The 13426-nt window shown below is 41.8% G+C and overlaps 1 protein-coding gene across 2 annotated transcripts; it reads right to left on the minus strand.

Moving 5' to 3' along the window:
* Positions 1-3058: 3058 nt before the first annotated feature.
* Positions 3059-12209, minus strand: mybl1 (v-myb avian myeloblastosis viral oncogene homolog-like 1). Of its 2 annotated transcripts, none has more exons than XM_072378833.1 (16): positions 11796-12209; positions 9466-9565; positions 9158-9229; positions 8867-8959; positions 7902-8122; positions 7621-7819; positions 7454-7528; positions 7066-7176; positions 6094-6333; positions 5635-6000; positions 5410-5549; positions 5214-5328; positions 5020-5136; positions 4776-4880; positions 3893-4087; positions 3059-3679 (listed from the first exon to the last, which is right to left on the minus strand). In XM_072378833.1, exons 1-16 carry the CDS (start codon positions 11816-11818, stop codon positions 3554-3556), a joined length of 2298 nt encoding a protein of 765 aa, XP_072234934.1. In that variant the 5' UTR covers positions 11819-12209; the 3' UTR covers positions 3059-3553. The 2 variants fall into 2 exon arrangements, with proteins under 2 accessions (XP_072234934.1, XP_072234933.1); XM_072378832.1 differs by having other exon boundaries at positions 5635-6018.
* Between the last annotated feature and the right edge of the window lie 1217 nt (positions 12210-13426).

Consider the following 13426-nt stretch of genomic DNA (forward strand, 5'->3'; position numbering starts at 1 on the left):
AGCCCTATAATGGGCTGCCATCTGTTGTCTAGCATACACAAAGCCAAACAGTGTGCGTGTGGGAGTGTGTGCTTGGAGAATGAAGTCTGTGGAGCTTTTTGTCATATGCCTGAAGGCTCTGTTTTATATCTTTAGTGTACAAAGTTATGACAAAAATGGGCACACACACCTTACTTTGTCTAATCCTTGTAGATAGATTAGAGGTGTAGTGGGAAAAGTGCAATGTTGATATATTGCATAAATCAGACAATACAAACTGTATATTTCTATGAAACAAGCTTATTCCCAGAGTCAAAAATGCTTCCCCTAAAATTATACAGGAAGCATAAGGTTGAAGGCCTGCTGCCAATAACCAATTAAGAGGCAAAAGGTTCCTGACATCTTTCAACTATATGTTTTGGTCGCCCAAGAACAAAAGGCCTTCTTACCCACGAATGAGAGCAAAGAGAGGACAGATTGATTAAGTGGACATGGCGTGCTCTTGGCGACTGCGTGTTTATGCGTACATTGTTTTCATGCACGCGCGCTGCTGCTCCATCATAAGGCAGGTCGTCACGTTCTTTGCCTCCCTCCATTTGGGGGGGCAATTGAGTGAATGGGCCTTTAAAACCAACAGCCTAAAGGACAAAAGAGCCCGGGGGCATTAAGTCATGGGTGAGTGGGCCCCTTTAGGGCCAGCAGCTGACCCTGTGGAGAGGCTTCTTGTTCTGGTGGAGGGGGCTCGTGTCCCCGGACCCCAGGCCAAGTTAACAGCATGACCAACATATACATTCACGTATGATAGGGGAATCAGGTTAAATACGTCGATCAGCTGTCAAACCTAGCCCTCACCTGCTTGACTGTCAACTCCACGGTCGGAAAAGCAACACGATGAGATTAAAGATAGGGGATCCCAATGTCTATTTTCCCAGTGAAAACGGCATTCAGGAAAATTGGCTTTTTGGCAAGAACTCAGGATGTTGCCATGCCTGCTGTGAGCATGTCAGAAAAACTAAAGATCATCAGAAATCTTTATTATGTGGGAAACGCTATGTACAAATTTGTACTGGGGGACTTGGCAGCGGAAGAAAGATGTGGAAAAATGCACACAACACAGGAATGTCAAAACGCCAAAGAAGTCATGCAATAGACGCATTTATTTTTTCCAAATCAAGTACATGGTTACAAAGACAGCTGGCAGGATTTCTATGGTACCTTGGTTATGACTTCAACTAAAATTGGTACATAAAATAGCACAAAGGTTACACCTGTGAATCACTTTGTAAATGAAAGCAAAGTCCAGCATCTTGTGTATTGCTCATACATAACTACAGCAGTATATGACAGCTGCTACTATCCTGTATATGTACTTAATTCCCTCAAAACCTATGATGTTACATGGCCAAGTGTTGTTAACATTCAACATATCTTCTCAGACTTAACAAATGGAATGTACAAACCCAACTCAAACCAACAAACAGAACATACAACACAAATATGTACAGATTAGACAGACCTCAGCCACCAGATTCAAATAGAAATGACTTTTACTGATGTTAATCAACTGTCTGTACCAAATTCTTCTGATCTTTCCCTCTTGATCTCCCTGACAAGATTCCCTTCTTATTCTCACTCGAAGGCCTAAAGCAGGATAATCCAGATTGTAACTAATACTGGATCAACTAATGCAGATAATACAAGACGACTGTTTATAGCTGTAGTGCGGATTATAGAAAATGCTTCAGAATGGTTAAAAAGTGTCACAAATCAGGCTGTTAACATGGAAGACATGGAAGTGCAATATATTTCCTTTTCAGTCGCACCCAAATTCACATGTATTTACATTGTACTGTATGCATTTTGCTACAATGCAGAGAGACAAATAAACGGGTGTGCAGGTAATGATTCGGGGTCTTGTTCTAGGGATTTTCAGCAGGATACAAGGAGATACTGGCTGCTCTTGTGTTTTTACCCAGAGCCACCTGTCTGTTATTGCAAGGTTTTTATGAAGTGTGCTTTAAATACACACTTCTGCAGCAGAACAAGAGAATATAATATGTTAAAAATCAAGCAGCACGGTCTTCATGTCAGCGCTCAAAACAAAAGGGAAACACTCATCTTAAACACACTCACCCACACAAGAGCTACATCATGAGAATGAACAAAGAAACGTTTAAATTCAAATGAGTAAAAAGTGCAATTTGTCTATGATTAGAGGTCGGAGATGGAGTCTTGCTACCTAATAGCGAGGAATACATTTGAATTAGATGAATAAAAAAAAAAAGAATAAAAAAAAAAAAAAAGAAATCCTATCTATATGTTACAAGATCACACATACAACTACAAAATGATTATTTGTCTGATCGGGAAGAGAAATTAGAATTAAATTAGTGGCAGTGCATGTTCTTCTAACGTGGCGAAATGAAACTAATTGGTTTGACCGATCCTGACTTTGAAGGAGAAAAGACAATAAAATTCTTCAATAATTTCTCTTAAAAGTTTTCTTTTTAAAGAAATAAATAAATTAGTAGACATTAAATAAATAAAACCTACAACCTTCATGTAAAAACTATACCCTTCTCAACCAAATGCTGATGTTTGTGTCGGTGTCAGCCGTGACACATCTGGCCAAAGTTTGAAAATTTTAAAAATTCATGGTGTCCGATTTATATTAATATCTAAGCTTTCGAGCTGTCAGAAAATAAATAAAACAAACAAATAAACATTGATGTACCCTTCCACGTTTGAGGTTCTTTCACACGTACATTGCAATGAAATACATTCAACTGACGTCTCCGCGGACTCAGTGGCCTTGGAAAGGAGACGGCGTGTTGTAAAACAGATACCATCACGAGTGCCCGTCCAGTTTGCCCTTAAAAACACTGCTCCTTTCGCAAGGAAAAAACAACAAAATTCAACTCAGTAGTGCAATACTGACAGCGTCTTATTTCCATCCTCAAAACTTCACATCACCTTGGATAAGCTTCTTGGCAACACTTAGAAATAAAACCCCACAAAGTTGCGTGTTGATTCTATAATTCATATCTAATGGTAAACATTATGTTCTGTACTGGACGAGATCTCTTAAAAAACAAACAAACAAACAAACAAAAAAAAAACAGTTCATGGGTGTCTTATAAAATCCTACAAATGCAACATGTGTGTGTGTTTTTTTTATCTGATCATGCCAATGGGGCAGTTTAGTAAAAGAAGCTGGATGAGTTACTGTGACTAGTGTGTTTCATGTCATTTAAACAATATATTAATGTTATAACAGTCAGAAGCAGCCCCCTGCAAGCGATACACACCATTTGCACAGCCACTGTGCGTCCAGGCCGATTCTTGGGACCGGTCCTGAAAACGAGTTGTGTGTGTTCAAAATAGAGAAGAACTTGGAGTGAGTGACCTATAAATGCATTAAAAACGATACCAGCAGCCGTGCTTCTTTGCAGACGTCCTTGGCAGTTTTGTTTCTGTATCAAAAGATTCACTGGATTGTCTCTTACAGGACTCAGTGGAGGTTGTAGTTGTTGGACAGATGTAGTGCTTCTTGCGTAGCTGGGGGGGGGGGGCTTTAAAGCACAAGAGCCCTCGAGGTAGCGCCAGATGACGGGTAGGGATTCAGGTACTGACGGGCCTGTTCTGTCATGATCAGCTGGTCCTCAGTCTTCCCATAAACCACTGCTTCCCACTCACTCACCTGCAGAGAAAGTGATCAGCGGCTAAGAAGTCTGCAAAAGCTAACATCATTCATCGACTCTGTGCTTTATACCGTATGCTCCCATTTACATTTAATCATGAACTTGATGGCAGATTCTCCATGCATCCTGTTTTATTTCATACATGACACATGGAATATAAGTGAACTCAAAAGCTTCACACATTTCATGCAGGTTTGTTTTGTTTAACTCACCTGTGCAGTGGCAGGTTTTGGTGCTTTCTGGGAGGAATTAAACCTCTTCATTTGGGGGCCTGTAAAGTGGTGAGGATGAATATGGACTCCCAACGAGGACTCCTCTTTGTCACAAGTCACAGGACGGCTTTCCTCGTCTCGCTCAGTGATTGGGGTGACCAGCAAGGAGCTTGTAAGTAGACTCTCCTCCGACACCTGTAACATTAGATGAATGATGTAACTTATGACGAAGGAGTATTTCTATTTCAAAAGCAAGCAAGAACTTTTTAAAATAGATATTTACAGTATACATGTATACTGCTAAAATCAGCCAGAGTAATCACACTAAAGCTTATAATATTCTGAATACAACAATTTTATACAACCGCACACCTACTTGGATTACGTGGACGTCTCTCACAATTTGCAAGAGTATGTTATGTCAAACAACTTCCGAGCCCTGATTTCAGATGTGAGCCAGCTCAGTGCACCAATGCAAAACTGCATCACCATGACCAGATAGTTCCTCTTCTTTTAAAATTTGAGAATGAAGTGTCAAACAGTTTCCCCGTTTGATTTTTCAGACCACAGGACAGTTTTCCACTTTTCCTCACTTCAGGCCTGGGACAGGCAGGAATGACCTCCTGAAACATTCTTTGTTACACCAGAGCTGAAGGAACCTCTGACTGAACACACTTTGATGTTTGATCGCTGTATTGTTTTAGAGGGTATGAAGTATTTTACTTTTTAAAATTTTTTAAAAATAACTTCAATCAAACAAAACAGCTTAAACACATCAAACATTTCACGCCTAACCAACCCTGAGTACTGTTTTAACCGTTGTGCAGCGCTGTTGTGTACAGAATAGGAAGCTGTGATTTGAGGTGTTGTCACGGTAACTTACCTGTGCAATGTTGAGCTGCTCTTGGAAAAGTTGGGCATCGAGGTTGTCTTTGATCCAAGGGTCTAGCACAAGAGACTTACGCACTTTTCTAGCTGGCCCATCCATCTAAATGTAGAAATCCAAGATTTGTTGTCAGTGTTAAATCCACACAGGTTTGTATCCATTTAATTTTAAGAGTGTAAAAAGAAAAAAACTTTTTCCCACAGATAACAAAATAGCTAACAGGTTTTGGAGTTATACGTACATTATATTTCCATGCTCTGTGTTCTGGATGGAAATCTGCTTTGTTGAAGATGTCTGCCCCAGTTTCCTGCTTCAGAACTTCTCGAATGTCCTCTTCTAGGAAGGCCAAAGGCTGTGGCTGCAGAACACAGCAGGATTAGCTTTAAAGTCAGCTGTTCACAGAAGAAAACGATAAAATAAAATTGACAACTTTACCTCCATCTTTAGAGGCCCGTGCATTTTCTCCTGGGCAGCCAAAGCATTTTTGAAGGGAGTTGGTGTCCTCGGGGTTGGAATTGTAATATTTTTTAGGAATTTTGGGGTCCTGGAACTACACAGTTAACATTGTCATTCCAATAAATTTCTCTACACAATGAGATTTCCAGCTTAATCTAACTGATTATTCATTTACCCGTCGTTCTCTTTCTGGTGCTTAGGTGTGGTTTCTTTGTGGAGGGGCGTGTTGAGGAGGCACCTTTGAGCACACACAGGAGTTGAGGTGAGGGTAGGATCATCCAGATTCAGATGCTCTGTCCCAGATATGTTACAGAACTGGAACGGCAGACAGACATGTGGCACTATGAGATAAAGGTTCTAATTAAAGGTGTATAACGAAAGAAAAGCAGGTTTCATTTACCCGCGACGGAGTGAATGGCTGTGACTTTGTGGGCGTTTTCTTGGGCGAGTTGGAGATATTCTCCAAGAAGGATGAGCAAGTCCTGTCACACAACGGTTCTCCCCTCTCTCTCCTCTTCCTCCCAGTAGACGTCTGGGTGGGTTTTGATGAGTTGATGGGTGTCAGGGAGGCGACACCTCCCAAACCAAACGGAGCACAGTTCCTGTCATGGCCTGAAATAGCAGTGGGAGTGTTGACCGCATAGCCCATTGGATTGTAAGCCGTCTTCTCTTGAAGCAGCGGGGTGTAGCCGGCCTGGTTGTGCCTGGGCGGCGACGCCGTCTCTGACATATCAAAGCTGGCTACATCGCTCCAAGCAGCGGGGTCCTGCAGAGCAAAAGACATCTACAGTAGATCTTTAATACATTCATGATGTGTCATCAAGAAATTCAGACTGGTTTGCTTCCATTTGTTACTCACTGAGTCAATGAGCTCCATTGTTTCGGCAAACTCTGGGATGGTCTGCAGGCTGGAGAGCACGGTGTTGGCCTCTGCCGCCAGGAATTTGCTCGGAGAGACAGGAAGCTGTGTTGGAGCTCCCGGCGGGATCCCCGGACCGCTCCAAGGTCCTATCTCAGCACGCTCCTCCAGGCTGCTGCTACTTGTGGTCAACGTGTCATCGGACACGCTGTCTGACCAGGCTGGGTACGGCTCCACGCTCTGAGGGACAGCAGAGAGGACGCTGCTGTTAGATGGCGTCCGGTGTTGTGACGATGGGAGCAAAATTATTTTTCCTTTGCATCATCATCTAATTATCTGTGGTTGGTTTGTAAATGGTCCAATGGGAAGTCACTGAGGAATGGGGGAATAAATGAATGCGGTGAATGGAGTAAGAAAAGAATGTCAGTGGGGACAGAATCACAGAAGAAACAGAAAGCAGAAAGCAGGGTTTCGACCAAGCTGCTTGATGAATGAGGGTGTGTTTGAGGAAGACTGGAGGGGAAAAGGGAGCAGCTTGATGTCTGAAACGGCAGTAACAGCAGGAAGTGGGGTGACTACTACGCACAGCTTCAGGCTAGTCTGAGTAAGTAGCGAGATGTGGAAAGTAGTTACTATAGCAACAATACAGCAGATGAAGCTACAGGTAGGCATCTTTGTGTGCCATTCTTGTTTTCACGTGTATACACTGCAAAAAGTTCATTGTGTAAAGTCATAATTTCCATCTTTTCCATCAAAGAGACTGGATTTAATTATCTTTATTCAAATCAGATGAAGCAACAGACAAGAAAAGTCATAATTGTACTCATCTGTCATTTTTCTTTGATTTCTTTATGCTCAGAAAATCTATATAATTTAGAATGAAATGAGCCTTTTTACAGTGTATGTAAGCTACAAACTCACACAGCCTATGCTGACTAGTTATGCTAACACACATTCAGAGTGTGTTCTTACACATGAACCTCTGCACTGCACTTGTCGCTGGACTTCACTCTCTGCTGACATTAGCAGTAGCTCAAGCTCCTTAATTCTTTGCTCTCTGTCAGGATCATCCAGGCAGGATGGCTGGAATAAACAACGTCCGAGAGGAGAGGTCGAGAGGAAACAAGGAATGGTAGGAGGAGAGATAAGAAAATTAGGAAAAGGAGACAAAAACACAACAAATTTACACATATTACACATATATGATTTAATGTTAGGTGAAAATAACAGGACAGTCAAGTATTTGATTTGCTTGATTTGTTAGCAATCACACGAATAAATACAGATAGTTTAGGAAAAAAAAAGAAAGTGGAAAGTTTTTTCTACCAGCAGGCACAGGAATATGAACACAAATACTCACTGATATGAAGCTTGAATTTTCAGGGAGATTGTCCATCATGTGTCCACTGTGAGGACCATACGCATAACCAGCCATCTGCAGGACAGAGCATCACATAGGTAAACAATGAAGACGTACAAATAAGAGGATTTAGAGTACAAGGTGAAGAACACAGACTAAAAGTGGACCTGGTTGGGTCCTGCCACAGGCAGAGGACTGTGGTCACAGTGCTGGGGCTCTGTTGGAGTTGGGGGACAAGGTTTGTTGTGACGCCTCTTCACACTAGCAGCAGAAGTGAAATTCTTGCAGCCGTCTTGCAGGTAACCTTCGTGCTCCACCTTTCTCCTCATGGTGGAATTCCAATGGTTCTTGATGGAGTTGTCGGTCCTGTTGGGGGGGGGCATGCAGAATGATCATTTTAAGCACATTGATGGTTGAAAGCAGATGTTTACGTGTGACGTCACATTACCGTCCGGGAAGAAGCTTAGAGATCTCTGCCCAGCGGTTGCCGAGGCGCTTGTGCGCTTCGTAGATGATTCGATCCTCCTCCTGAGTCCATGAGGACTTCTTCACCTCTGGGTTCAGGTGGTTGTGCCACCGTTCACGGCACTGCTTTCCAATCCTTCCCTGGAGGTGCTTCGCGATAACTGACCAGCGCTTGGGGCCATACTTGTGGACCAGGTCGATCACCTGCGCAGACATCGGTTTGGGGGGTATTTAGAGCTGCTGAGGTGTTTATGTTTTTACTGAAAACGTCAGGAAATTCAAATCCTTGCGCTTCTGCATATTCCACTTCTGTTCTCTATGATTCGAACCGATTCATTCAAACTACAAGCTTGTTTAAGAATGTCACGAGCTGAAAAGGGAGAACAGTGTTCAGAAAACCTCGAGTGAGGCAGCAACAGAGCTTGTTTGGCCGTTTGTGTCAAGGCAGAAAAATGTTATGATGTCATTCTTGGCGAGCCCAGCTACTATTGATAGTTTTGTTTATCTGTAATGATGCCAAAGTTCTGAGTGAATGAGACACGATTCTTGACATTGCCCAGCAATACTGATTCATTTAAGGAATGCAATACTCATCTAAGAGCTAAGAGCGATATTGGTCTCACTGTGTCAAAGACAGGGCTGTGCATTAACCACTGCCTTGGAAAGTCTGCGTTTTATTAGGAATGACATAGTGGAGCACTTGCTTTAAATAAAAAAGCCAAGGAGAAAAAACTACTTTTCGGCGGGGAGTAAGCTTGCACGGCCGTGTTTAGTCTGAGTGAAAAAGCTACATTGCATGTTGTGACATGTGTGTTTGTGTAGTGTTTTTTTTCCGAACAGAGCATGCTGGCCTCTTCCCTCCCAACAGCTTTGCTCTTTCCCCAGTATCATCTTCCTCTTTAGTCATCCCTCTTTCAGTCCAGAACAGAAACCCCCAGCTCCTCTTACCTTCTGATCCTCCTCTTTTGTCCAGGGTCCTTTCACTAGCTCAGGATTCAGCACCTTCTGCCAGCGGTGCTGACACTGACCATCTGTCCTCCCCTGTGATAGAGACACACAAAGTGCAACACCTCATCACACCACACCACCAGCCACATTTACTTCTGATTGCTTTAAATAAGTGTCGCTTTCTAGTTACAGCTACTCGCAGCAGGAAAGAGGTTGAGCAACAGGGCATGAATAAGACTCCATTAGTAGGAGAAGCAACTGGTTTTGATGAAGAGGTACGCCAACACTTACTGGAAAAAAGTTAGCGATCAATTTCCAGGATTCTGTTCCATGCTGCTCAACAAGCTTTTTCAGCTTTTCATCCTGAAGAAAAGAGGAGGCAGACAGAATGTGATGCTTCCTTGCAAAACATTTTCAGACTTTGCCTTTTAATTGCACAACTGACTAAAATAAGGCAGATTATAGGATTCCTTAAGTCATGTGAATCACAAACATTGAAACGTGTCGAAATTACATTAGGTACAACATCTCAGTTTCAGTCTCTCAAGTGACCTACAAATTCTCAGTCCAGAGCTCATGTGCATCTCTACAAAACTTACCTCGTCTCGTGACCACTTTATTTTGCACAAGGTCTTTTTATCTTTGACCTTCTCTTTACTTTCTGGATCTGTGGAGTGCAGCTCTTCATCCTCATCGGTGCTATAAATACACGAGGTGGAAGAAAGCAAATCAGATTGATATCCGAGAAGTCAAATAAGCACCCTGGAAGATGAAAGAATGTTAAGTCCTTGCTATAACTGCTGCTGAAAGAAGTGTAATTCCTGCTAACGGCTTTAGCTGCCAGCGGCTTTATCTGACAAGCTTGTAGGGGTGAAAAGACTTAGAGAAACATCAGCAAATACTGCATGTATTCAGTCAACTCACTGGGTGCTGCGGACTGTCTCTGCCGATGTTACGCCAAAAAGAAGTAGGACGAGACCATAAAGGAAAGACTGAAACGTTGACGGCAATTACAAGATGCTTTCGCACATCCGAATAGGAAATAGTGATTCAAGGATCTTTGTTCTGGTCAATAGTGCTATAAAATCTGAGAGACCTAAAAAAATAGTGCAACGCTGACTGTCAACATCATCCCACTTAGAAATAAACAATCATAGTGCAGGAAATGCTCAGTAATAAGCTTATAGGCAAAGAAAAAAACAAAAAAAAAATAGGTAGGATGAAGGGTGGAGTATTGTATATATACAAGTAAAATCAATTACCATAATTAAAGTAACCACATGGAACCTAGAGAAACCCAATATAAAAATCCCTGATACCGTTGAATTTGGCAGGAATCACCGTGCACCGTCTTTGTGGCAGCAGAGACTTTAATAAAGAGAGGACGAACTGCACTCCCAAGCTGCTCCTAAGAGCTGGTACGCATCGCAGACCTTTACAACTACACACATGCATGCAAAGTAATGGCTTTCCTCTTGTATCAGTATGTGGATGAAAGGTGTTCCTCAGTGTGGAAACCTGGATCTGGCAACTGAACTCAAATGTGGTTTGAGTCACTCGTTCAGAGCAAAGAGAAATGTGCCCGAGTGTGGACCTATGGCTGAGCAGGAAGGAGGGGGTGTAAGGTGACTGGAGGAAAGGGGGGATCCTACATCAACAGACTCTTTCTCTTGCAGAGGTGTATGAGGGTGAGTGTGTCGTGGGCTGGGGTGTGGTCAGGGGAATTGCAAAGCCCTAACGGTCCAGTTGTTCAAAAAGTCAAACAGGAGCCACACTTACTTACACAAGCCCCGTTAATTTAGCTCAGCGTGGTAATCATTCACCTATTAACCTCGGAAATGTTAAGACGCAAAAATCAGACCCCACCATACTGAGAATTCACAGTCAGTGCAAAGTGAATATGTCAATCATAAGAAGTTAGGGTGAAATTGTTAGACTCAAGATGTAGATTCAACAGGACAAAAGCAAAACCGGGACAAAAAGCTCACAAGGAGGGTTGTGATGGAGATCACACATAATGTGCTTGTTCAAGTTGTTATAAGACGCTATAAACAGCTTGAAATTACATATTAATGTTGCCTGGGGTTTAAAGTTGTACATGTGGACAAATCTATCTACACAGCATGTCCACACACAAACACACACACATATTTATATACATTATAAAAATAGCCGTTTCTGAATACACATGATCTATATCTACAGTGGTACTCGGGACTTGGGGGGGGGGGCGAAGACTTAAGACTTCTAAGTACTTTTCTTTTTTGCAGTAACACAGGATTCAGAGAAGAAAAAAAAATCAGGTGGTGAAAAATGTAATTTATCAATATATAATTACAGCACACGTTTTTCCTTGTGTAGCTTTTTGTCTTCATTTTTTTCAGATACTTGTTTTTCAAAGAAACAACTCTAGCAAATCATTTAAGCAGGGAAAAAATGCGCTGTTTTTGAAGCCCAATCCAACCTGTCATGGTCAGGTTGTGCGCTTTCAGATTTTCTGTTGCAGATCTGGGGTTTGACCATGACCTACCATGCAAAGATAAAACTAAATAAGACTAAAACGACAGCGATACTGAAGCCAGGGTTCCAAACACCCGTCGTTCTGTCCATGGTATATGCATTTTAACCTCAAATATTACACTACTCATCCTTATTTTCAAGATACTCCGTAATCACATAACTTCTGTATGAGCTTTTCTTCGGCTACCTTTGGTAAATCTCCTAAATTGACCTCGCTGCAGAATAACTGCAGGTGCACATCCAACGCACGGCATGAAAACACATCAAGTTAACACCCCCCTGCAAGACACCTATACAAAATCTATTTCGCGTCATTTTATGAACGCGTTTGAGTACCAGTAAAACAAACAGATGGCAAGTGAGCCGCGTACTGACACATTACTCTGTCGTTGTCATTGCTGGCACCTACCTGCGCGATTTCACGTTGTCCATAACAGCCGGTAGGACGGTTGAACCTTTTCAAAGACGAACCTGTGTTTGTCAGCTCTCTAAAATTGCACATTAATAGATGTCTATCCATAGAAATCGTTGTTAGTCACTGCCGGTTTCTTCTGAGATGCGATAGTGTTCGGATAGCCAGAGAGCTAACTTAACTTAGCGAACACCAATAACATTACACTCTCTGGGCAAAAGCCCCTCTCACTGCCGATAACATCTTTCAAAATAAATGCGTCACCGTGTCCTCTTCTGATACGTGTCTCCTAAAACGCAGTGTTGCAGGATATGAAGTCAGTCATAAGATAGAACTGTTAGTGTGCTTCTTCAGTTAATTGCAGCCAGTGCCATTTCTATCATAATGTTTGCCCTCTGTACTTCTGTATAGCGTTATGATTTTTGTCCATCCCGCCGATTCTCGCGCCCAGCCCACTGCGCAGGCGGCCTTGCCTCTGATTGGCCAGAAAGGGGGCTGTGTAAAAAGGAGCCAGTACTCGAAACTGATAGGTCAGAACTGAGGAAAGGTTCATGACTGATTGGTTGAATTGTCGCAAGCCTTTCTTTCATTGGCTGATAATTTTAAGGAGGCGGGTGTTGAATTAGACAACTGTACTGTCACCTTCTGCAGCAGAAAGGAGCTTTTCATAAAGACCGTGGTGGTTCAAAGTGGGGTGTGGGGATTTTCGGGGCCCTTAAGGGGGCTTTTCAGGGGGTTCCAAGCAATGCCATGTTTTCATAAGCTCAAAGGAGTTACTACTAGGCTGCATCATCTCCAATAAGTTTGTGTTACATTTACATACATAACTCTTTAAGACATGATTTTTAATGGAATATTTCCTTTACAAGACATAACAAGTCTACATTAGAGTGCACTGTGTGAGTGTGTAACTTTAATATGACTTCATAGGGTCTATGTATTTGTCTGGATAATTTGACACATTATTGTGGTGTCTAGAAATATACATAAACTTCTGCATCATATTTGCAATTTATTTAGGAACACAAATGCTGGACCTTTACATAAAATTAAACAAACAAATAGAATAAGATAAATATAATAAAGAATTCCTTCAGCTTAGTCCTACAGGTTGCTTTGCAACTGTGTTTCGCTGCCATCTTGTGGACAAAACTCGAAATGACCTGCATAATGGATGTTGGTTTCCACAGAAATTAAATGGAGGTGGGGGGTCTCCATCTTAACTTTTCTATAAGAAGCATGATAAAAATGTAACAAACACGTTTGTAACGGCTAATTTGGTGGTGGAGTTTGAGGTGAGACTGTGTCTGTTTGGATTTTGATGACGTCTTTGACTTAAAAGAATAAATGTACTACGTGTAAGCGCTTAATGGTCAGATCCTAATTTGTATTCATTATTCTTATTTAGTCACAATCATGAATCCTTTTTTCAACAAGTATTTTATTGATAATGATAATTAATGCAGGATTACACATTTCGACAGTATCATTTATAGTTATTGATTTGTTTATTTTTTCCCCGACGGTTCTCAATGAAAAACATGGATATTAGCTTTTTACCAGTAGGTGACACTGTTTTACCCTTTGACTTTTCAATGTTGTCATTTCAGTGTGTAAAAGTGCTAAGC

The sequence above is a fragment of the Leuresthes tenuis genome, unplaced genomic scaffold (assembly GCF_036924035.1).
Source record: "Leuresthes tenuis unplaced genomic scaffold, fLeuTen1.0.hap1 SCAF_24, whole genome shotgun sequence".
Classification (NCBI taxonomy): Eukaryota; Metazoa; Chordata; class Actinopteri; order Atheriniformes; family Atherinopsidae; genus Leuresthes; species Leuresthes tenuis.

What these genes read in the sequence shown, in the direction of transcription:
- mybl1 (XM_072378832.1), bottom strand. Translation starts at nt 11,818, where the DNA reads ATGGACAACGTGAAATCGCGCAG. An exon ending in CAAAAGAGGAGGATCAGAAG is followed by an intron (nt 8,123 to 8,866) that starts GTAAGAGGAGCT and finishes ATGTCTGCGCAG; the next exon opens with GTGATCGACCTGGTCCACAA. An exon ending in AGCCATTCACTCCGTCGCGG is followed by an intron (nt 5,550 to 5,634) that starts GTAAATGAAACC and finishes CTGCCGTTCCAG; the next exon opens with TTCTGTAACATATCTGGGAC.